Genomic DNA, 24159 nt, shown 5'->3' on the forward strand with positions numbered 1-24159 from the left:
GTAGTGTGCCTTTGTATATGGCTGAGCAAGGCCCCTTTTAAATCTCTTATTATTCCTTACTGTACAGAGCTCTTGCAAGAAGGCAGCACATCTGCTTTGCACAGTGTAGATTCTGGAACCCATTTGTGGGCCTTCCCGAACTCGAAACTTAGAGAGGGTAGCTGCACAGGAAATGCATAGAGGGATCTCAAATAAAGGTAGTTATCACAAAGGAGAGAGAACCCCAGCCACCCTTCATGGTTTGGGCTGGGGTAACCCTTGAGGTGTCACAGAAAGAACAGAATTTGAAAAATCTCTCAGAGGAGAGCCCACACAGCTGGGGAGGTAGCAGCAACATCACCGTTCAACCAGCAGAGCCAGGCCAGGAAGTTGTAACAGAACAGAAAGCAACAAGCGGAAACTGCAGAGATGACAACAGAAGCGCAGAGAGGTCCGAGGAGCGGGCTCTCAAAGCAGACAACAGCAGATACAGGTTTGAGGGGCAGCAGCACAAAGAAGAGTTTGAAAATTCTAGAGAAGGGGCTGCTGGAGAAAAAAGCTTCCAGAGGGCCCAGTGGATGAGCTGAAACAGCAGCCAGAGGATCTTGAGTGACGCTGTGGCAGGTCAACAAGCAGCCAGGAGAGCCTGGAAAAGATGTGAGCCCGACACAGAGTGGCCAGATGTGCTGTCAGAGCAGGGGATCCAACCTGACACCTGCAGATGCTTTGGCCTACGACTCCCATCAGCCCCTGCCAGCACAGTCAATATCAAGGAATCGTGGGAGTTGCATAGCTAAAGCTGCTAGGATTTAAAGACAAGCTTGTCTCGGTCTCCCGATGTGAAGATGAAAATTCAATCACAGTTTGTTTTCACCCATAAAATTACAGTCCTGGAGCTTCTGACACTTTAATAAATTCATTTACTACTATCAAGTTAAATGACAGCCTAAAAAACAGCTCGAGTCTGAATCCAGAAACATTAAGCACAGTAAATAATACAAATTCATATACTTGTTTTTGAAGTTGTATAAAAAATACAAAAACGGAAAACAAATGAGCCCCATTACACCATCTCTAGACCCAGTTTGCCTTTGAGGCCTTGTCTCACAAGTTCGTAGTGTCCGCATATTCCAGCTGAGTGGTCTCACCTTCATTTCAACCAGCTCCACCGCAAATTCCTCCAATGTCTATTAGCATCCCCAGGTCCTAATTTGGTGGCCCTTTCTGCCATTACAGCATAAATTCTCACCCTTTAGGTTCTTAGTATTCCTCTGCCGGGTGCCATGGTCTGTCCGTTGGCATTAACAAATGCCTCCTTAGGGTATTAGTAGTGGCTTTCTGCGCGAATACCAGACTTGTCCCCTATCCTGCAATCTGTAAAGCCCCATATATTCAGCGCCTGCTGCCCTGGATCCAGATTTTCTTTTCCTATTACGGTATCTTTTCCCACACAGCATCCCTCTGTCTTACATCCAGTTCTCTCTTCTGGTTGCAGCCCCTTTCTTCACGCCAATGATCCCTCTGCCATTGTTCCATGTTCGCTACCAATGACAGCACCACACCCAACTACTCTACAGCCAGGTTCTTAACATCAGTCTGCTCTTCAACAGGATCTCTCTTACATTCTCAGCCCATAATCTCCACCCATGTTTCTCATCCGGATCCATGCTCCCACCTCCAGTTCAAGCTCCTTCCTATAGTTCACACTCATTTTCAGCATTCTTCTGAAATAGCTGTAGGAGCTCGGTTTCCTTTCAAGTTCCATGAGCCACCCCCACTAGTGTCCCTCTGCCCTGGTTCTATGCTCACTTATAATTCATTCAGCCTAAATTGTCCCAAATGTTGTGAACATCTCTCTATCGTGGTTCCAGGATCTCTCTCTTCAGGTTAAAGAATGCCCCAAATGGTTCTCAGTGGTCCTGTACACAGGTTCAATAAGCCCAAGTCTACTCTTGTCTGGGGCCTATCGGCGCTTCCCTCGCCAGCCTCTATTGCGTGAACGCTTGCTGGTTCCCCGGCTTGGACCTCTACTGCGTCCCCTGCCAGGCGCTTTGGAGAACTGCTGCTTGAAATCGACCAGGCAGTCAGTGGCCTCAGAGATGGAGACAAAGGACTTGATTGGAGAGTTGCTGATGTTGAGCTGTGAAGTGAAGTCGTCAGGAGAACTGGGTTCCTTTGAGCTGTGCACATCATCTGCCTCCTCTTCCTCGTCGCCTTCGTAAGGATGTAGCCTAAAGAAAGTATACAAGAACATGAGCTGGCTTGCACAAGGAATTCCGTCATACCATAAGACAATTATATTTTACAGATGCAAATGTACTACTGAAAACACCACTGACAACGGCACAGTGCTCTCAGATTACAGCGCACGGAGAGTGAATTTATTTATTATAGGCTTGTCAACAACATGGCCCTAAAGGAAATATGACCTAAAACGTGCGCCTGTTGTAAGTCGCCTTAAGACATGTGGACAGCCTTATCTGTTTGCACAAAGATATCATTATGCTTCAGATTTGATTATTTATTTATGTATTATGGTTGATTAATTTCCCTTATTTTCTTCATGTGAATTGTAATGATTCTTTCTGGTAATGTAGCACCAGCATATATAATTTATTGCTTTGGAGTTTGTCATCATTTACAGGGACAGAGTAAAAGTTGCATCTGAATTGTAAACGTGACTGTTATAATGTAATTAATGTGTTCCATTTGGATTTTGTTCAAAGGGTCTTTTCATAATGATTTATGTTAGCATCTCAACTCTGTTAGAATATGCTGTTTGCTGACTAATTAGGAAGCAGGAATAAAAGCCTAAAAACAAGTTGAAGATTGTGCCCAGGTGTGAGGTGTTAGGGAAGATTTTCATAGCAATGATTAATGTTCCTGACCTGTGTCAACCACAGAACATTTTGCTGGACTGGTGGATTATTTTGCCCTATACCTCAGTGAGTGGGAACCTTTTTCCATACTCACAGTCTTTTACTCTTTTTATGGGTGTCATTTTTAAGACTCTGCATAGTGCCTGTTTAATTTTATCCTCTTTGACAACCTTTGACACATACTGCTTATTACTGCTGGGTTGCCCTTGGGGGTCCCCGTTTAACTTTCTCCGGCTAACCTTGTGAGGGCTACAGTTTGCCAGGATAAAAAGGTTCTCTGCATCCCTTTTACATTTTATTAGGAGAAACCAGCACATCCCACCTTGTGTGGAGTGCTGGGGAGATACAATGTATCCCCTTTCTCCTTTTAACTGTAACATTTATGTTACAGGGACAAGCCTACCTTTAATGGCTGGTGGCAGTGAACCTTTCAACTAATTCAGTTCACCTTTACCGCGGGCTATTTCCACAGCCCCGGTAAAGGCACCCATGGCCGCTCATTTTACCAAAACGGCCAGTCTTCTTTTTTCACCATTTCAGTGTCCTTTCTTGTTCCTTCCCCCTGGCATCCAGGGTGGAAAAATCCTTTGTGTCAATTTGGTCTCTGTGTGAATCCTGTGGATTCCCTATCCAGGCTCCAGAGTGTCTGAAGGCAGGAAGCGAGGGAGGGGTCCAAAACTCTGCAGCCCTTTGTATTCCAGCCGGACTGCAAGAAATCAGTTCAAACTAGGAGGCTGGCTGTCCCGAAAGGACTGCCAACCCTACAAGTTTGATTGGCTGGGATCATGCATAAAAGTCCAATCCTGGAAGCTAAAGAGGTAGTCGATGACTGGAACCAAAACCGAAGCGGATGATGAAGAAAACATGGCTGAGGCAATTTTCAGTGACGGGAGAGCATGCTGTATAACTGGAGCCTGCGGTTACCCTTCCTTCCAATCGACCTGGGGACTCTGAAAACGATGACCCCGATCCAGAGCCTGATGGACCCACTAGATATTCAGTCTTTTTCTGGCTCCTGAAAAGGGCGACAAAACCACAGAGCCGCCTCCAGCCATGGAGAAACCCTTGCCTGGAGCCTTCTGAGTCGATCCTTGCTGAAAAAGCCCATCCAGGGTCCTGTCTTCTGTCTTCATGATAAGGAATTCAGCGCCTGGGTTTTTGGCTGCAGATCCTGAAGTCCTCCTGCTGCAAACTCTTCTTCTGTGCTGAGATACTGTGTTGGCTTGGGTATTACTTACCTTAAGTCTCTTGTGATTCCTTTGTAGTCTTGGGGTGTTTTCTGTTTGAGAGTCCTCTTGTCCAGTTCACTGAGGCCCCTGCTGGAATCCTCCTAGGGTGTCTTCTCTGAAGTCCCTGGACCCTCAACTACCTTTGAAAGTAGAATACTTACTTGTTTGAACAGTGTTCCTCTGGAACTCTGACATTGCCTGCAACTGAGCCCTATCTTACCCTGCCTACAGCTGCCTCATAGACCACTAGGGTACCTCTTGTGCCTCTGAGAGATCTCCTGTCATAGAATTGGGAAGGGCTGGATACTTTAAGGGGTCTGCCTTGAAAAGTAAAACGAGTGTTGAAAAGTTGATTTACTTGTAAAAGAGTTAGTTGGTAACTGTAACTCTGAGAATGAACAGTTACAAAAGTTCTTACCTTGAACATGCGCTGCCACTTGTAAAAGTATATGTAAAGTCATTACTTACGTTAGGTATGTTCTTCCGTTCTGAAAAGCATATGTAGGTTTTACCGACCTGGAATAGCTGTGTGCCATTCCGAATAAGGGTACTTAAAGTCTTAACTTTCCTTAGAAATTGTTAGGCCATTCTAACAGAAAGTAGATATAGGGTTAATTTACTCACCTGTGAATTGGGTCCCCTTCTTCCTAAAAGTAATGTTGGTGCTACTGTACTATACCTTTTAGGATACAAATGTATCAGTGTCCCCAATTGGATCTTGCTTCTGCTGACTTGCTGTTAGCCTGTCCAGAATAAGTCTGCCTTGGGCTATACTGATCTTTAAGTTGCTTATAGCTCCTTTTAAAAGTGTATAGGTTTTACAAGCCTAGAATAGCTGTGTGCCATTCTTGAAAAGTGTTCTTTAGGTGTAGCTGACCTTGGTATGCATGGTGCAATCCTAAATTAGTGTAAAAAGTTAATACTGATTTTAGACTGTGTTCCACTGAGCTGACAAGTAAGTGTAATTGTATATAACACCCCAAGATCCAACTCCCCTAGAATAACTGCGATATCCTGAATCACAGTTATAGGTATATACTGTACCTTGAATCAGTGTTCCACTATTCAGAAATGTATATTGTCCAGTTGGTTTACAAAGTGATTTCTTGCCGAGCATCACGGTACAAATGCTAGGGTCTACTACCTTGTAATACTGAAGGTAATCTGAAAGTAACTATTGGTTTTTACTCCACAAGAATAGGTGTCACCTATACTGAATGTGTATGAAAAGGTTTGATTTACCTAGAATACTGTTAGTTTTCTAAATAAGGTCTATGCTTTGGTCTGTGTACTTTAAAGCATAGTATTGTGTTTTTATAATGTGTTTATGTGATCTCTGACAGTACTCATTTCCCCCAAGATTGATCTAGGCCTTGTATTTAAATAAACCATTTATTTTTACAATACATAGTGTTTCAGTGTTTCTTTGGAGCATATTTGTATTACAATTTCTTTGCACTGATTCTACTGCCCTGTCTCCCACCTAAGCCTAGCTGCTCTGTCTACGCTACCATGAACTTGGCTGGTACAGCCTTATACGAAGAGTGGAGTCTTGAACTGTCTCAGATTAATGGTTTTACTAAGCCCTTAGTTGGACTTCAGAAAAACTTCCTAACATGAGGCACTGTTGGTTTTCAGTCAGTGTCATATGGGCCTCATTGCAGACATGCCCATGGGTCCACACCCACAATTGCAAGAAGATACATACAGTTGTAGTGCATTCCACAGCCTTTTGCTATTGCACATATGTAATGCTGCAAAAATATTGTTACAGGTAAGTAACCTGTTCCTTATTATTGCCAAGTCAGTGGTACTTAATGTCCCAATAGCGGAAGGATGAAAGGCTGATTCGGAATCTGACATTCAACCATGTCACCTGCAGGTCTCACACAGATCTCATGTAATCAAATAGGTACACAGGATCCTATTTATATGTACCACATCTTACTCCACCAATAGGAACATAGATTATATTATAAAAGAAGGATAAGATGGTAAACTTTCTCTACTTCCACCCCTCCTTCTCCCCCAACGATTAGACACCTCTGACAGATTCTCCGGCACTACAGGTCTTGAAAACATAGACTGCGTGCAACATTCCGAATTTCAAAAAACATTTTTGTTTAATACAGAATATTTAAATTAAAACATAAGATACTACCCACACCTAACACAGTGTACAAAACTACCACTAAAACCTACAAAATCTAAAAAGCTAAATTTCAAATAAACCACTTACAAATGGACACAGACGAAATCACATATCACAGTACATAGAAAAAACCTAAATGTGTCACTAAAACAACATATAATCCCAACATGGTTCTGTTCTTTAAAGCCCCTTTCGGGCGAACATTCTTCAGGGGAACCTTTAAAACATCCACTATTCTTCTCAACACCGTGTTGAATGGGTAGTTTCAGGCAACCAGCCTGCAAAGAAGGGAAACAGAGGAAACTAATCAGATCCCCAGGGGAGGGGGTATTACCAAATGTAAAAGTGGAGTTGACTCAGTCAAGAGAACAATTCCACAAAAAGGTTTAGAAATTAAACCAATTAGATTTACCTTAATGTGGTGAATCTTCAACGCACGTCTGTAAATGACAGATAGGCTAATTTTTCTTCATTGAAAAACCAAGATACTTCAAAAGGCGTCTCAATCCGCCGAAAATATCGTCACACCTAGAAAGGACACATCACACTACCAATGAGCCACAGATCACTACAGGACAACAGTCATGAATTGTTCAGGATATATTAAATAAAAATTACCTTCACGCAAGTGAAGCCACCCACAACGTGGGGCAAGGGGAGGAAATCCCTTTTAATGACAACCAAGTCTGCAGATGATTACAAAAGAGGACGCAGAACCAATCTGTAATATAAGAAGGGCGGTCACCAACCATCTCATAGAGCATTAAAATGCACCGATACACCACGGCTCCCAAATGTGTAAAAAAAAGGGAAGAAAAGAAACCATTTCAAGCCCAGCCTAGGTTGTGCATTAGAGCTCATGCTTCCAAACAGTAGTGTCATACACCAGCGGACTTCACAGCCATTAAATGTGTAAAAACATGCTGAACGTGACCAAGTAGTGGGAGATAGTACACAACACCTCAACGTCCAGTAAGTAAAAAACTGCGGAAAAGGGATAATAGCCACCAACATCACTAAAAGTGACACAGACTGCAGTGCTAAACAAAAGAACCGTTGCCTAGACAACGGTTTCACACTGCAGTCTGTCACTGCCCTGCAGCTGCACAGTGGAGGATCATTTCTATCTGTGTATTACAAAGTAAGAATCTGATCACAATCCTTCTCTTTGACCAAGTATGAGTGTAAAACACAGTATCTAATTGGATCTTTTATGATCCACAGATTGGTTTCCTTGTAAGCACGAGTGGATTTTCTCCATGCCTTTGTGCATAATGTCATTTACAACCCACTGCTGAGTGGGCATGAACGCAGGACGTTCTGTTTTTCACCACTGACCACACCAATGAGGTAAATCCACATCTATTATTCTTTGGTTTCATTTATTTACCTTATAAACCACTTACGGCATTTTTCTTTTTCTTTTTTCTTTTTTACTATTGATATTTACCCATGATGTAACATCTACTGATTGGTATGTTTCCTTTCATTCATTTTTTTCAATGTATGTTTCGTTTGAATTGTCACCATTATATGAATTTATGTCACATACTTGCATTTGTTATGTTATATACTTGCTTGCTGGACTTATATAATTAGACTCGCCCTGATGGAGGAAATAATTTCCGAAATGCATTGGCTTTTTTAGTCTAATACATGTGGATTGTGGCAACTGCTTCCTCACTAAGGATTATTAGTGATAGCTTTTTGTTTGAACTACTGTGGATAAATCATTTTTGATATGAATCAGAAAGACTCATCTTCCTTTCTCTAAGAAGTATGGTATATTATGGATACTTGAACATATTGTCGTGAATCAGATATAAATACGTGCCCATCTTGGGCCCCATATGAGAGCGGTTGTGTGACCCAGTATTATTACTTGGTCTCCAGCGTGTGTATGCCCGGAGAACCAACAGAAGACGGTAAAACACTCAAAGAGTGTGAAAAACCTACGGAGAGGATCTAATCCAGGCCACGTATAGATTGGCGGCCCAGAGCATCTAGGGGAGCGAGGAGCTCCAAAACTGCAGCTGGGAGTGAGAATCACCCTGGGGAAGAAACGGAACAAAGCTGCATTCCCCGCAATCCAGGTACTTGGACGAAGAGAAAAGAAGCGTCCCGGAACACCCACAGAGCTCTGCAAAACGCTGACTGGCGCTGAATGACCTCCTGTGAGAAAGGTACTACCCCGCGCTGTGACTGTTGGCCGGGAGCAGTCGAGGGGAGCATGGTTCGGAAGGGGGCAGTTGGAGTGCCAATCCACTCAGGAAGAAAGCGGAGCAGAGCCTCCAATCCCCTTGGTCCAGGTACAGGAGTAAGGAGGAGACAATCCACGGCCGCGATGCAGAGGGAAGCTCAAGAAGAGGAACTTGGCCGGCGGCGCAATCCTCCTTAAAAGCGGAGAGAAGGTATTCGGGGAAGAGAGCCCCGTCAAGAGTGAACACAAACAGGAGAGAGGCCCAAGACAAGAAGGGCCCCCCCCTGGAGGGCTGGTCACAGTCGAAACGTGGTGAGGAGTTGGCGAACAGGCGATAGAGATACGGAAGGGGACCCCCGCCCAATGCAGAGCCCTGGGACCTCTCTGTATCAAAGGAAAGTGAAAGGCAGACAGGTTAGGCTGGTATAGTCAAACGCAGCATTGCATCACCTGCAAGCAATAAATACCAGACTGTGAGGACAGGCATAAGGAGGACGATAAACAGGACCCCGAGAAGCACCGGCAAGAGAAACGGATGTGTTGGAGACTCCCACAGTCTGTAAACTAAATAAGTGAAGAACGCAGGACCTGGTGGAGGAGGTGGGCACGACAGGCATTACGTTAGGGCTGCAAGAGCCAACTACCCAAATGCAAAACGCCTCCAAAGGGTGCTGAAGAGGGGAAGACTAACTGTGAATGGGCAGCAAACATTCCAGGGAAGAGAGGCCTGGGGACCCCTGTAAGGGCGACCGCAGAGCACTGAGACAAAGGGGGACCAGAAGACAGCAGCTTGGGGCAGTTGCAATACTTTGAGAGGCAAACAGAGAAAAGAAGCAGTGAATAACAGTCCAGCGCGGTGGGGAACACCAATCTCTAACAGAAGAGAGCACCAGGGGAGAGAGGAAGGAACGCAGACATGGGAGTCTGCCCCTCCACAAGGCAAACAGACCCCGGGGCCAACAGCCTCATAAGAAAAGCCAAAAGAAAAGCCAATTAGAAAGATATTGGCAAAAAGAGTTGGTGGAACCAGCACAAGAAGAGCTGCCTTGCCTGGCAGAGAGAGACGTAGAGGGCACACAGGCGATACAGGGCATGGGCCTAAAGAAAGAAGATCTACAAAAGTGCCTACTGGGCATGGAGGAGAGGATGACGGCCTCCTTTCAGCAACCTATCGGAGGCCTTAAAGAAGATTTAAAAGATGCATTGAAAGAAATCATGGATAATATTAATAATAATAATAATAATAATAATAATTAATTAGATCCACCCTAGGGAGCAGAGTGGATCTAACGGAACAAGGGCGGTCAGAAATGGAAAAGGAGGTGCGCCAGAACTTGGAATTATTGGAACAGATAGCCTCCAACACACAAAACCTTGAAATACAAACCGAGGATTTGGAAAACCGTTCGAGACGTTGCAACATTAGGATCAAAGGCCTGACTGAGACGACCTCAGATGGGGATCTAAAAAGCACAATCCAACAATGCTTCGATACCCTGCTGGCGAGAGCCACCCCGGAGGAGATAAAAATAGACTGGGTACATAGAGTGGGCCTGAAGAGGAATGGGGAAGGGAACAGGCCCAGAGACGTCCTAGCAGCACTGGCCTCTAACGAAGAAAAGGAGAGAATACTGAAAGCCGCAAGTGGACAAGAGACCATTACAATAAATGGATCGGAGGTCATCCCATTCTAAGATCTAGCGTCAGTCACCCTACAGAAAAGAAGAGCAATGGGCCCTGTGACCAGGAAACTGCAAGAAACAAAAAAAAAAAAAAAAAAAGAGTCCTATACAAATGGACACTTCCCTTTGGCTTGATATTCCCTTGGGAGGGGAGACAACAAAGAGTGAAAACATGCGATGAAGTACTAGCAGTTCTAGGGATGGAAGCAGAGGAGGCAGTCGCAGATGAGAGAAGAAGCGATTCACGCAGACGGGAGCCTAAGCCCTGGGAATGGTCCACCGTACACAGGAAACGAGGAGAGAAATTAAAAGGCCCTAGACTCAGGAAATGAAGAAGAAGGGACCCAAGGCAAACAGGGCATATGGGGGGCAAACAGCCAGACGAAACCAAAACCAACAGGGAAAGAGAGAGGCGCCCAAACAGACATACCTATTAACAACAGATGTGATCCTGTATATGGTGGCCCAACGGGAAAGAAGAAGAGGCACTACTTGGAATCAAACGGGTTAGAGAACCTAAGGGACCGGGTGAAACATGGGTCGGTGCCCACTAAGTGGGAACTGTCCACGGATACCGAGTCAGACCCAGGAGATTGGGGAAAGGAGAGGTGAGGGGAGGGGGGCAACAGGAACCGCAGTCAGCTTGGCATATAGATGAAAAGGGAAGGACACATAAGGTGCACAAAGGTCAGGGAAGGAGTGGCTGGATAGACCAATGGGGGAGCCATTATTGATTTTCTCGCATAATGTGAGGGGCCTGAATAGGCCAGTAAAACGGAAGAAGGTCCAAATGCAGATTAAAAAACACAACGCGGACATATTCTTACTACAGGAGACTCACATACGGAAAGAAGACAAGCATAAGATACAATGACAGCAATGTGAACAATTGTACCAGGCTAATGCTAACAATAAGACAGTGGAAGTAATGATAGGCTTCAAGAACTCACAGGGTGCAAAAATAACGAATACGCTAATGGGCCATAATGGGAGATTCATATTCGTTCAGGCGCAGATAGGAATGAGACCCATCACCATAGAGACCATATATGCCCCTAACACAGATCAAGATCCATTCTTAAAACAGGTCCTGGGGAAACTAGAGCAATTTGGAGTCGGTGAAATGATAATTACAGGAGATTTCAATATGACCTGGGACCCAGAGATCGATAGAAGTGGGCAGAATACCTACAAGGGCATACAGCCATCGGAGGCGGTACAAGAGAGAATGGAAGGGATGGCGCTAAAGGACCTGTGGAGGGTGAAAAAGGGACAGGAAACAAGGTGTATGTGCTTTTCACATGTACATCGGACATATTCAAGAATAGACTACGCATGGGGGACCCCCAGGATACTGAGCTCACTAATAGACAGACCACCCAGCTTCTGGCGATTTTGCGATTTGCAAAAACACCGCAAAATTTGCCTTTTCCCGCTAAGGCCGCTATAAATCATTAAATGAGCGCAAAAAAGACACATTAGCTTTATGTATCTTTTTCACGCTCATTTAATGATTTATAGCATCCACAGAGGGGTTGCCAATTGCAGCAGCTCAAAGGTTAACAACTCCACTGAGCAAAAAGCAAATAAACCGAGGGGCTTCAGTTCAAAGGTGTGAACCAAGGTTGACACCTTTGAATTCAAGCCCCTCCATGGAGCTGATCGAGCTGTAGCCCTCTCCCCCCTCCACACCCCAAAATGTTAGGCTGTGGTGACTCAGCCTGGCTGTCCTAAAGAGCGTGGCCAGACAGAACGGGACACAAATGACAAAGGCCTTGCAATTAATTACCATAGCAGCAGCTGGCAATTCCTATACACAGTTATGTTAAAATCAAGTCAATACTGTTGGATTTGCAAATGCTTGTTTTTAGCAGGACTTCAGTGAAGGACACTCATAGAAACTATCTTGGGGAAGGAACCCAAGTTTTGTGTTTGGCAGAGGTACTGGACCTGATTAAGTGTAACAGAGTTATTCTAGGGAGGGTCTGCACTGACACCAAGCTTGCCGAGACCAAGCTTCGGCAACAGCAGTATCCCATATCCTCTTCACATGGCAGCAAGCTCCTGTAAAGCGCATTGCTGCCAGAGCTGTGCTGTGACCCTCACCAGTGATGTGGCCTGTCCACCGCACTAAATGACTTAAAGGATTTAAGGTGCCAGGAAACCTGGAAGGATTACTGGCAAGAGCGCTTACTGGATCCCTTGAGCTTAAGAAGCATCTTGAGGGACCCCTTCCCCAAATAACACAGTGTTGCTGTGGAGGATTAAGGCTTTGGGAGCAACTCACAGAACACTAGTAGCGATGGACCGACTGTGGGAGCACCTCAGAGTGTTATGCGGTTTCGAGAGTGCTTCCAGAGGAGCAGGCAGTGAATCTGGTAGAAAGCTGGAATAGGAACTGGGAAGGAGGTGATTTTCAGACGCAGGTGACCCACAGTGAAGACTAAGAGCTAAAGGAATTACATAAATGCTCTGATTTATGCAAAACAATTCTAGCAGTGCGCAGCAACGGACTGGGAGTATAGATCTGGGGCACGAATGCTGGCGAGGGAAGTGCCTTCAGCCTTGGAGGCAAGCCAGATGGCCTGCAGAGGATGCTCCTGTCCTCCGCTGAAGGGAGGATTCTCATGGCTCATTTGGATGGGAGACTGAGTCTTTTTGAGATTATCGTATCGACGTTGTCATCTTTAATTAAGATACACCTTCCATTTACTTTCATAGGGATCCCACCACCCCCATGCCATCTTTGGATTTCCTCTTTCTTCACTGCACTCACCCACTATCTATACCCAACGCTTCACTCCCCAGTCTTTTAAAATTTTCGATTTTGGTACTTATCTGCCAATTTAGGCTTTGAGGGTGTTTAGCTCCACTTCAATGTCATTGTTTTGAAATGTGTGGACCTAACCCCGGAGGACTGCCCGTACACATTGGGTTCACATGCCATGACTAAAGAGTGGTAGTGAAGCAGTGATGGGCTTCCAGAAATGGACCATAAGGGTTACCTTAACTAGGGACAGGTGTGCCTGGACGCACCTGTGTGAGAGGATCTCAGTAGGGGGGATAGCAGAAGGGGCGCATTTTAGAATTTAGGTAGATTAGCAGAGCTGTGTGCGTGTGTGCCTGTATGTGTCTACATCCCAGTACTGAAAATGCAGGGGTTATAGCTGGGCAGCATTATGAAGGTACCAAAGCAGGAGTTGCGTAGAGTGCTGAAAGTCAGGACTGAGGTCGACTGGTAGAGCTATATTTAGGAACCCACAGAATAAAAGAGGAGCTGCAAGTCAGGACTGATGTGATTAGGGGAGATGGGATTGAGACCAAGTACTGAAACTGATGTAGCTCAGGAATGGACGGGGGTGCTCAGAAAGCTATGCAATCAGTGCCATTATAGTGCTTATAAATGAAGTGGCAGAAGGCATTAACTCAGAAGACTGCTTTGAAAAAACAATGACGGGCATTTCAGGCTCACAGTTTGATGCTATTGCTCGATAAAGTTAGCTCAAAGGTTTGTTAAAAGTTCTCCACATCACCTCAAACATTCCTGTTTCAATGTGCAACACTCTGTACTGTTCAAGTTCTCTGTTTTTGGATAAAAAAGATGTTAAATGATGTATTTTTCAACAATAAATAATGCCGCAAAAAATGCAGTTGTGTGCCGCAATTTTTTCTTTTTTGTGCCGCAAAATTTTCCATTTCATGCCGCAATATCCTGGAGGGTCTGAATAGATATAGATCTCAGCCCGATAGAAATATCAGACCATGCATCAATGAGGATATATCTGGGGGAGTTAAAATTAAATAGCCCATTATGGTCATGGAGGCTCCCAAGTGACCTACTGAGGGATCCGGTAATTCAGGAAAAGGTTAGGGGTTAAAACAACTGAATACTTCACATTGAACAATATAGCCGGGCCGCACGGAGGTGTGTATGGGATGCCTTTAAGGCAGTGCTAAGGGGGGAGCTGACCTCTCTAAAAGTCCAAAGGCAAAAAGATAGAGACAAATTAGAGAAAGAGCTAGAGGAAGCACTGACGCAGGCACAAAGTATACTAGCAAGCCAAAAGACTAGGGAGAACTACAATAAATAAAGTCAAGGAGGCACAGAGGCAGCTGCGGCTTCTAAACACATCTAAGGCAGAAAGCGCCATATTAAGGCTGAAACAAAGATACTAAGTGAATGCAAATAGGGCAGACAAAATGCAAGCCAGGCTCCTAAAAAAAACAGAAGGGTCAGCGGCATGTAGAGGGAACAAAGCCAGGAGGTGGCGGGACTAATAACCAAATCAAGAGGGCTAACCCAGGCCTTTACGGCATACTACAAGGAGCTGTACTGTACGGGGAAACGGGATATACAAGAGATACGGGCATTCCTATAAAGCATAGAATTGACAAAGAGAACAGCAGAAAAGAAAGCGAGCCTAGACCAGTAGAGTGATAAAAAACCTGCCAAGCAATAAAGCACCAGGGCCAGATGGCCTTACTGGGGGGTTCTATAAAATGTACTGTACGAAGTTAAAGGATTCCTGGCAAAATTGTTCAATACATTTAGGGAGGGCGAAGGGGTGATGAATTGGGGTATCAGAATTGTCCCCTGGACCTAGTATGACAGCAACCTTGTCTGTCTCCTCCCCGCTCCCCTTACTTGTTTTTTTTCCTCCATTCTCCCCTCCAGCACTATCTGAAATGTTGTCAGGCCTAGCACGATAGTCGCTTGTTTTGTTTTTCCCCTCCCTTTCTCCGGCCCTCTCCCTCACTTTTTGTTTTCTCTGGCTCTACCAGAAATGTCGTCAGGCCTAGTACAGTAGTCACCTGTCTGTTTCCATTTCCTTCCCACTCTCCCCTCCTTTCCTTACCTATGTCTTAGCTCTTGCACTATCTGAAATGTTATCAGGCCGAGTACGATTGTTAATTTCACATCCTTACTGTTCATGGCCTGTAAGAATGTCACTGTATTTTCCCTTGTTCCCTCCCTTGCCTTGAATCACTTTAAAACACATTGTGAATAGGCGCTATATAAATAAACTATCATATCATATCATATCATGAACTATGATGGAAGCAAAGGTAGTCCTCTTCGGGAAACCGAATAAAGACTCCACTAGTTGTGGGTCTTATAGACCCATTGCAGTATTGAATATAGATGCAAAAATGTATACAGGGATTTTAGCAGAAAGAATAAAGGCGGTGCTCCCAGGGATCATAGGGCAGGATCAGTCGGGCATTATAAAAGGGAGGAAATCGTGGGATAACACCAGAAGGGTCATTCATCTTCTAGAAAAACTAGAGATAAAGCAGATACCGGCCACGATCATCTCGCTGGATGCTGAGAAAGCTTTTGATAGGGTGGATTGGCCGTATCTGTTTCAAACGATGGTCCAAATGGGTTTTGGACTTAAATATATACAAATGATCAGAGCAAGCTATAGTACCCTGGTGATCCGCTTGGCAGTAAATAGCCAAATCTCTGAAGCAGTACATATAGAACGAGGGATGCGACAAGGATGCCCCCAGTCCCCTCATTTGTACACTATTTACCTAGATCTCCTGTTAGCAGTAATAAGACAACCAGGCCATCAGAGGGGTCCCCTTTGGGGGGGAAATATATAAAACAGCAGCATATGCAGACGACATGTTCATAACACTAGTAGGCCCGGAGAGATCTATACCCACCTTACTAACCACCCTTAAAGAACAGGAAGAGCGGTCAGGCTTAAAAATAAACATGGGGAAGTCTGAGATGCTAGAAATAGGTCTCTCAAAAGAAATGGCCAGTCAAATACAGAAAAGCTACCTATTCTGGGGTAGCCGATGGTAGCACAGCATATTTAGGCATTAAACTGAAACAGAGTGGCCGCACTATACAAAGCAAACATACCGGACCTAATCAAACAGACACAGACTGACTTTACAGAGTGGTCCCCAAGGCGGATCTCTTGGATGGGACGTATGAACATTCAAGATGGTGACCCTCCTGAGGGTTCTGCATAGGTTCCACACACTGCCAATAGCCATTCTGAGTCCCTTTTTTAAAAACTCTGAATACATTAATCTCCAGATTCATTTGGCAGAATAAACACCAGAGAGTAGCTATGAACGTATTGAAGTCCCCCAGACATAGGGGTGGAATAGGGGTCCCCAATATATCAGTATTATGAAGCTGCCCAACTCTGGGTGGTCAAGGAGTAGTTATCAGGAAATACCAAAATATGGGCTTGCACGGACAGGGCAGTAGCTGGAATGCCCCCAACAGGTCTGCTCTGGTTGCGGGGGAATGAGAGACCCCCGAATGCTTGACGAATCAGGGTCCTTCGCACGACATGTGATATCTGGGACAGGAAAATCAAGAAAGTGCACCTATTGTCAATACGATCTCCCTTTACGCCTATATTTGACAACTTCAAGTTCACCCCGGGCATGACCAAAGGCGTATTTAGAAGGTGGAGGGAAAAGGGGTGTGAAAAGATTGGAGACATGATATGGGAAGGAGTAGTAATGTCATTCGTAGCCTGCAAAACAAGTGGGAGTGAGAGAAGATCGTTTCGAATATACCCAGCTCCGACACTGGTGGAGGCAGAAGGAGACCCACCAAGCTGCACTGACGCCACTAACAAAATTTGAGACATTCATCACCTCGCACTCAGGGGACAACCACCTAGTGGCGGATATATACAAACTGCTACAAGAATGCCCAGACCAAGGACCCTGGCCCTATCAAACAGCTTGGGAAGACGCTATAGTGGAAGCAATACCCTTGATACACTGGGAAGAACTGTGGAGGAACAATACAAGATTGACTAGGTCACTGCAACTGCGGGAGGCGTGGTATAAAATGATGCTCCAATGACATTACACCTCCAGCAAGCTGCATAAGATGTTTAGATCTATATCCAATGAATGTTGGAGGAGCTGCAAGGAGTGGGGGACTGGATGCATATCTGGTGGGGATGTCCCAAGATCAGAGGATTTTGGGAAGAGATGATGAAAAGCCTGCAGGAAATATTCCTGACATCAGCAGAGACCCTGGTAGGAATGCTGAACCCGGAGCAAAATACAATCTTTGCAGAAAAGAGCCTTGACAACAGCATTACTTGCAGCATGGATGGTAATTGCTAAGGATTGGAAACAAAGCTCCCCTCCATCGATGATAAGCTGGTACAGTAAGATCTGGGACATAGTGGCGATGGAATGGAAGACGTATGGGGTCCAAGGGGATGCGGACAGGTTCCAGAGGGAAGGGGAGAAATGCTAAACTTTTTGAAAATCGATTTAGTACAACAATGGGGCCCCCAAAACATCCAGGTTCTGGACATGAACTGAAATATCAGTAAATACAGGAGAACAACAAAGAAAAAATACTTAAATACTGCAGAAGATGCAGAATGGGGAAGCGGTTCCCAAGGGCGTGGGGTGGGCTAAGGGCAGTGGGGGAATTTTCATGTTTTGTTGAGATATGTTTACTAAATGGCAATAAAAATATTTTCTTTTTAAAACTAGCTCTGCTCCTTTCTTTCATCCTAAGCAATGTGCCATGGACCCAGATTTTTGAAAATTGGAAGCCAATGTTGGCCATCTTTCTTGATGCTACCTCGTCTCGCAATGTATGTCTGGCACTGACACACATGCGTAGTGCACTTGGCCCAATGGAGACAAGACTAGTGATTGGTTCATTCTCCAGCAAGGTTCTGGCATGGATTCACATGCTCATGAATATTCCCTGTCGTCAGGCTGGGAATCCTCGGTAAAAGAAAAAACAGTTTAATTTTCACTTAATAACTGTATTTCGCCCTTAAGGGATTGATAAGGGATCTGCCGCTGAGTTTCAGGGCATTCAAATTGCTTTGGCACCCATTGGGTGATAGGGGTAGAGCTGTAGTATTTGAGGCGGTGAGAGAAACGTGGAGGAAGTATGTTGGTGGCAGGGGGATTAGAGGACGGTATGAGAGCAACCTCCTATGGGGTGTTTATCAGTCGGGCGATTGGGAGGGTAGAAATACAGAGGCTCCGGGAGAAGGGATGTGAGAAGGTGGGGGACCTCTTCAAAGATGGGAAACTACTTACTTGCAAGGAATGGTGCCAGAAGTTTGACCTACCACAGGGGCTCTTTCTTAGCGTATGGGGCAGTGGTTCGTAGGTTAGCGGAGATATAGGCAGGAATTCCAGAGGAGCCAGAGTCTTGTCCGGTGCTCCGAGTTCTGCTAGATCAGACGGGAGGTAGGGCTCGCATTTCGCGGATTTATAAAGCCCTGCGGGAGGGGAATTCAGAGGGGGAGTTGAAGGTTAAGGACAAGTGAGAGGCAGACATGGGACGTCAAATACCGGTGGAAGAATGGGCACAGGTCTGGGAATTGGTCCAGAAGACATCAAGGAATGTCTGTTTCCAGCTGGTTCAATTTAATATTTTGCATAGGACATATGTGACTGAGGGAGGGTTTGCATGTGAATCCATGCCGGACCCATGCTAGAGAACAAAGGTTAGAGGGAAGTAACTTAAACCTTCTCCAGCATGGGGTCTAGCATGGATTCACATGCTCATGAATAACGAATACATAGCAGTACAACCACGTGAGGTGGCAATGCTCAACAGAAGCAACAATTCCTATCTCTGGAACAGACTCACCTCAAGCGGACAGGTTGTGTAGCACTGCTTGGCCAACTCTGGACTCCTCCTTCGAATCCCTGTTGATGCAGTAGAACTTCGTGAAGGTGTGCGTGGACCTCCCCGTCGCAGACCGGCAGATGTCCAGCAGGGGCACACCAGACAGGAACGCGGCTGTCGCAGAGATCGCTCTGTTCGAGTGGGCTCTCAGAGGGCCGAACAGCGGTCGGTTCGCCAACTAATGACAGTGTGTGATGCAGCTAGAGAGCCACCTTGAAATGGAAGCCTTTGACAAGGCCTTCCCATGGTTCACAGGACCAAAGTTCACAAACAGTTGTGAAGTCTTCTGAAAATTCTTTGTGCGTGTCACGTAGAACTTCAGGGCACAAGCAACATCCAGCGAGTGCAAGGCCCTTTCAGCCAGTGACAAAGGCTTCGGGAAAAATACAAGTAACACCAAAGGCTCATTGAGGTGGAATTCTGAGTGAACTTCGGCATGAAAGAGGGGTGCACATGCAGTACCAACCTCGATTTGTGGAAAGTCCGGTATGGATGCTTGCAGGATAGAGCCTGGATCTCACCTACTCTCCTGGCAGAGGTGATGGCCACAAGGAAAGTCACTTTCCACAAGAGGACTTGAGAGGGGCCTGATGCATAGGCTCAAAGGGAGCCCCCTATGAGCTTTGTCAGAACCACGCTGAGTACCCATGCCGGGGCAGTGGCCTTCACGGGTGGGAATGATCAAAAAAACCCTTTGAGGAACTCCTTGACGAGTAGATGAGAGCAAAGTGAAGATATTCCTGGAAACCTGGTGTAGCGGGAGGTAGCCGACAGATGCACCTTGATAGAGGCATGCGCCAGCCCGGACTTGGCCAAGGATAGGAGGTATGGAAGTACCTGCAGGGCCGTGACCCTCAGAGGGGTAATCTTCTGAGACCAGCACCAAGTAGCGAAACGCTTCAACTAGTGACTGTAGCAATTCAAAGCTGACTACACCCTGGCCTTGGCAAGGATCACCCTGCGGTGCACAGGCAACTCAGATCTTCCAACATCTAGGGCTGCAGGAGCCAAGCTCTAAGGTTCAGCAATCCTGGGTTGTGATGAAGGGTTGTGCCTCCTTGTCTCCTCTGGTGAGAAGATCCGGAACCACTGGCAGCTTGACCGGAGGCAAAGCTGACATGCTGGGAAGGTCGGGATACCAAACCTGCCTCGGCGACACCAGGGCGATGAGTATCATCTTGCATTGACACTGTCTCAGTGTGTTGATGAGTCTTAGCAGAAGAGGGAACGCGTACAGGAACAGCCACTCCCACGGGAAGGGGAAAGCATCAACACAGGCTACTCAGCTGGTGGAACCTGCTGGCAAACTTCTGGCACTTGGAATTCGCCACCATCACAAACAGATCTACCTGGGGTCTGTCACACTTGACGAACAGGCGGTCCACCTGATCCTGACTAAGCTCCCACTTGTGGCAGGAGTGCAGTTCACTGCTGAGGGAGTCTGTAATGGTGTTCTTGACTCATGCCAGGTGGAGAGGGACAAGGAACATCACCTGTCCGACTGCCCAGCACCACAAGTCCTGCACTTCCTTGGAGAGAGGATCGAGTATCCCCCGCTTCCTGACGTAAAACATGGTGGTGGTGTTGTTGTCCGTGAAGATCCTCACCAACTTGCCTTTCAGAGACCGGAGGAATGACTTGAGGGCCCAGAACACTGCCCGTAGTTCCAGTAGGTTGATATGAAGATCTTTCTCCTCTGTCAACCACAAGCCCCTGGCGTGCAGACGTCTGGTGTGCGCTCCCCATCCCTCTAGGGAGGCGTCTGTGGTGACCGACTCCTGGTATGGCGGGCTCTGAAATCCCTTGCTTTTGGCGATGTTGGAGCGAACGCCCCACCATACTATTGCCCGATGGAACTAGTCATTGAGGTATCTTGTCCCTGAAGCTTCCGGGCACCTGTACCCAGTGGGCATCCAGGAATTCCTGAAGGGGTCCGGACGAGGTAGATGCAGGACATCATGCCCAGTAACGACTTGCTGGCCCACACCGTGGCCGCCTTCGTCGACGATAGTCATTGCACCTTCCCCAGAATGGCTGCTATCCTCTGCTCAGCGGGTGACGCCAGGCAAGAAACTGTATTGAGCCTGGCACCCAGGAACAGAGCGTTCTGTGGTGGCGTCAAGCAGTACTTTGAATAATTGTCAGAGAATCCCAGGTCCGTAAGTAGCCCGGACGGCCGTCTCTGTGTGTCCTTCAGCCAGCTCCCACGAGCAGGCACGAATCAGCCAGTTGTCCAGATACTGGTATACGTGTATGCCCCGTAGACGTAGATGGGCTGCCACTGGCGCCATGCATTACGTGGACACTCTGGGGACCGACTTAAAGCCGAAAGGTAGGGCCTTGAACTGGTAGTGCTGTCCCTACACCACGAAACGTAGAAACATTCAATGTTTCTTGTGAATGGGGACGTAGAAGTAGGCATCCTCCAGGTCAAGATGTCTCCTCTTTCCAGCTGGCCGGGTACCTGCTGCAATGTGACCATCCTGAATTTTTTGTGACTTCAGGTATTTTTTCAGACATCGTAGGTCTAGGATGGGCCTCCAGCCCCCTGTCTTCTTTCTGACCAGAAAGTGTCAGAAATAGACTCCAGAGCCCCAGAGTTGCTGGGGAACTAGCTCTATTACCCCTTTTCGCAGCATGGACCGTACCTCTTCCAGGAGCTGAGGGATGGCTGCTCCAGTTGGGTAACCAGAGAATCTGTGGACACCTGCATTGAAACTCCAGGGTGTGTCCCTGGGCGAGAGCATCCAGCAGCCATCTGTCGGTGGTGATCTTTCTCCAATCGCTGACAAACCTCATCAGCCGGCCTCCCACCGGGGTGCATGAGTGGGGGATCGACATCCCGGCCAGGTTCGGTCTTGCTTTGGCACCAGCGTCCTGCTCTGGGAATGGCCTCTGTAGGCTCCTGAATTGTGGATCTGGAGGGCTAACGGTACGATGAGGAGCAGCCTTTTGAAGACCTGCTCGACTTTCCCCTGGATGAGCGAAAAGAAGAGCAGTGCTGCTGTAGGGTTCCTAGGGAACGGGCCGTCTGTGCATCCGCGTTGATGGCCTGGAGGGACTTGACAACTTTCCCAAATAGGTTCTCTCCGTCGAAGGGCACCTTTGCTTGGAATTCCTGCCGGAAATTCATGGCCTTCATCCAGCCTTGGCGATGAAGGTAGACACCGTTCCCCATTTGCCGGAACCTTGTGTTAGCGACGTCCAAAGCTACTTTGATGGCGTGATCAGACACTACCTCCCCTTCCTGGAAGAGAGCGATTGCCTCCATCTACTTATCGTTGGGGAGGAACTCCAGAATAGTCCCCAGCTTGTACCACAACTCCCTGTGGTAACTGGCTAGGATCAGCAGTGCGTTGGCCGCTTTGATAGTGGACGCTGCAGTGTAAATCACCTTCTTTCCCATGGCGTCCATCCTCTTCCCATCGCTGTTCTGAGGGACCGTAGACGACGAGGGCGGGTTGGCCGACTGTTTCCTCGCGGCCACCGATCCCACTGAATCCAGCGATAGCTGCGATCTCAGGCACATGGGATCGGACTCCTGCAACCAATACTTCTTCTCCAGCCTATCCCGTTTGGCTGGGGCTGTGCAAGGATTCGTCAAGGGGTCTAGGCCCTCTTCCCAGACATCGTCCCGAAGGGGCACCGCCACGACCGTCTTCCTCTTGGCCTTGCGCGTCTGGTACAAGAAGCCCTCCTTCTTGGTTTTCTCAGGCACTCGCTGGAAAAGCTCGTTGGCTTTGGAGATCATGGAGTGGGGACACCCTATATGGAGCATCGAAATGTGGAGATTTGCTGTCCACTGCGACGATATCCTCGTTGTGGTCTTCGTGGCTGTATCCGTCCCCGTACCCGTGTCTGGGTCTGATGGGGAGACGGGACCCGACGAGGTGGCAGAGGTTGAAATGGGGGCTTCAGAGGACACTTCCTCAACTTTGCCAGAGGTTGATCTGGGGCCTGGGGTACCCCAGGTGCCAGAGCTAGAAACATCCTCATCTGGATCTCTGGAAGCTGTGCATGGTCGACAGAATATCCAAGGAAATGTCCCTCAGCTGCAAAGGTGGAATAGGCAAAATAGGCCCTGCGCTGTTGTTGGGAAGGATTTCCATTTAATGTGTCATTTTCCCACCGGTTGTGTACCCCCCCAAATGTTTTCTTTGTTTAATAACCATAGTTTGACTTTACCAAAGGAGCACAGCCTTCTGCTGCACTCCTCGGGGCTTTTCGCTCACCTCTTATGGAGAAACTGACATGCCCTTAAAGACAGTCAGTACTGGGAGACTTTGTTTCCCTTAGTTCTTGTATATGTTGCAACTTTTCAGCAATATGTAACATGTGTACAATGTACCTTACAGTACAGTGCACTTGGGTCTAGTCATTTCCAAAGGCCCTAGATACTCTCAAAGGATTTATGGTGGCAGCTTATCATTTCGCATATTTTTAACCCTTTCTTGCCATGCAAACCGCGATTACCGCGTTTGGCACGGTTAGGTGGCCTGGCTCCAAAATTGCCACAAGGTTCTTTGGCAATTTTGCCCCTTCACCTTCCCCAGGTCGAGCCGACTCTGGTCAGTCCTCTTTTGACCATGCACTTTCCCGCCAAACGGCAAGCTTTTGCAGGCTTCTGCGTGCCTTGTGTGCGCGCCCCCAGGGTGTAGGCTGGAACATCTGGTTCCAATACACATCCTGGGTGCCAGGGTCTGGAGTGCTTTGAATGCCTGGGACCAAAGTGGTCCATGATTGGAAGTGTACACAGTGGAACACAGTCTAAGATCAGTAAGAACCTTTTACACGAATTGAGGATTGCACCATGCATACCAAGATCAGCTACACCTAAAAAACACTTTTCAATGGGACACAACTATTCTAGGCATGTAAAACCTATACACGTTTAAAAGGAGCTATCAGCAAGTTAAAGATCCGTATAGCCTAAGGCAGTCTTATTCTGCACATGCGAACAGCAAGTCAGTGGAAGCAAGACCCAATTGGGGACACTCATACATTTGTACCCTAAAAGGAATAGTGCAGTGGAACCAACATTACTTTTAGGAAGAGGGGGACCCAATTCATAGGTGAGTAAATAAACCCTATATCTAATTTCTGTTAAAATGGCGAAACAGTTTCTAAGGAAAGTAAGACTTTAAGTACACCTATTCAGAATGGCACACAGCTATTCCAGGTAGGTCAAACCTATATATACTTTTCAGAATGGAAGAACATATCTAAGGTAAGTAATGACTCTACATATGCTTTTACAAGTGGCAGAACACTTTCAAGGCAAGAACTTTTGTAACTGTTCACTCTCAGAGTTAGTTACCAACCAACTCTTTGACAAGTAAGTACACTTTTCAACACTTGTTTTACTTTTCAAAGCAGACT

General features: G+C 46.6%; 1 protein-coding gene across 2 annotated transcripts in view; it reads right to left on the bottom strand.

The window, feature by feature from the left end:
• Positions 1-872: 872 nt before the first annotated feature.
• Positions 873-24159, bottom strand: part of UIMC1 (ubiquitin interaction motif containing 1) — an 814141-nt gene continuing 790854 nt past the window's right edge. For both annotated transcript variants that reach the window (XM_069651488.1, XM_069651487.1), the window contains one exon: positions 873-2210. In XM_069651488.1, the coding sequence (XP_069507589.1) occupies positions 1943-2210 (268 nt within the window). In that variant the 3' untranslated portion in view covers positions 873-1942. The remainder of the gene's footprint in view (positions 2211-24159) is intronic.

Source organism: Ambystoma mexicanum, chromosome 3p (assembly GCF_040938575.1).
Source record: "Ambystoma mexicanum isolate Mex_15411 chromosome 3p, UKY_AmexF1_1, whole genome shotgun sequence".
Lineage (NCBI taxonomy): Eukaryota > Metazoa > Chordata > Amphibia > Caudata > Ambystomatidae > Ambystoma > Ambystoma mexicanum.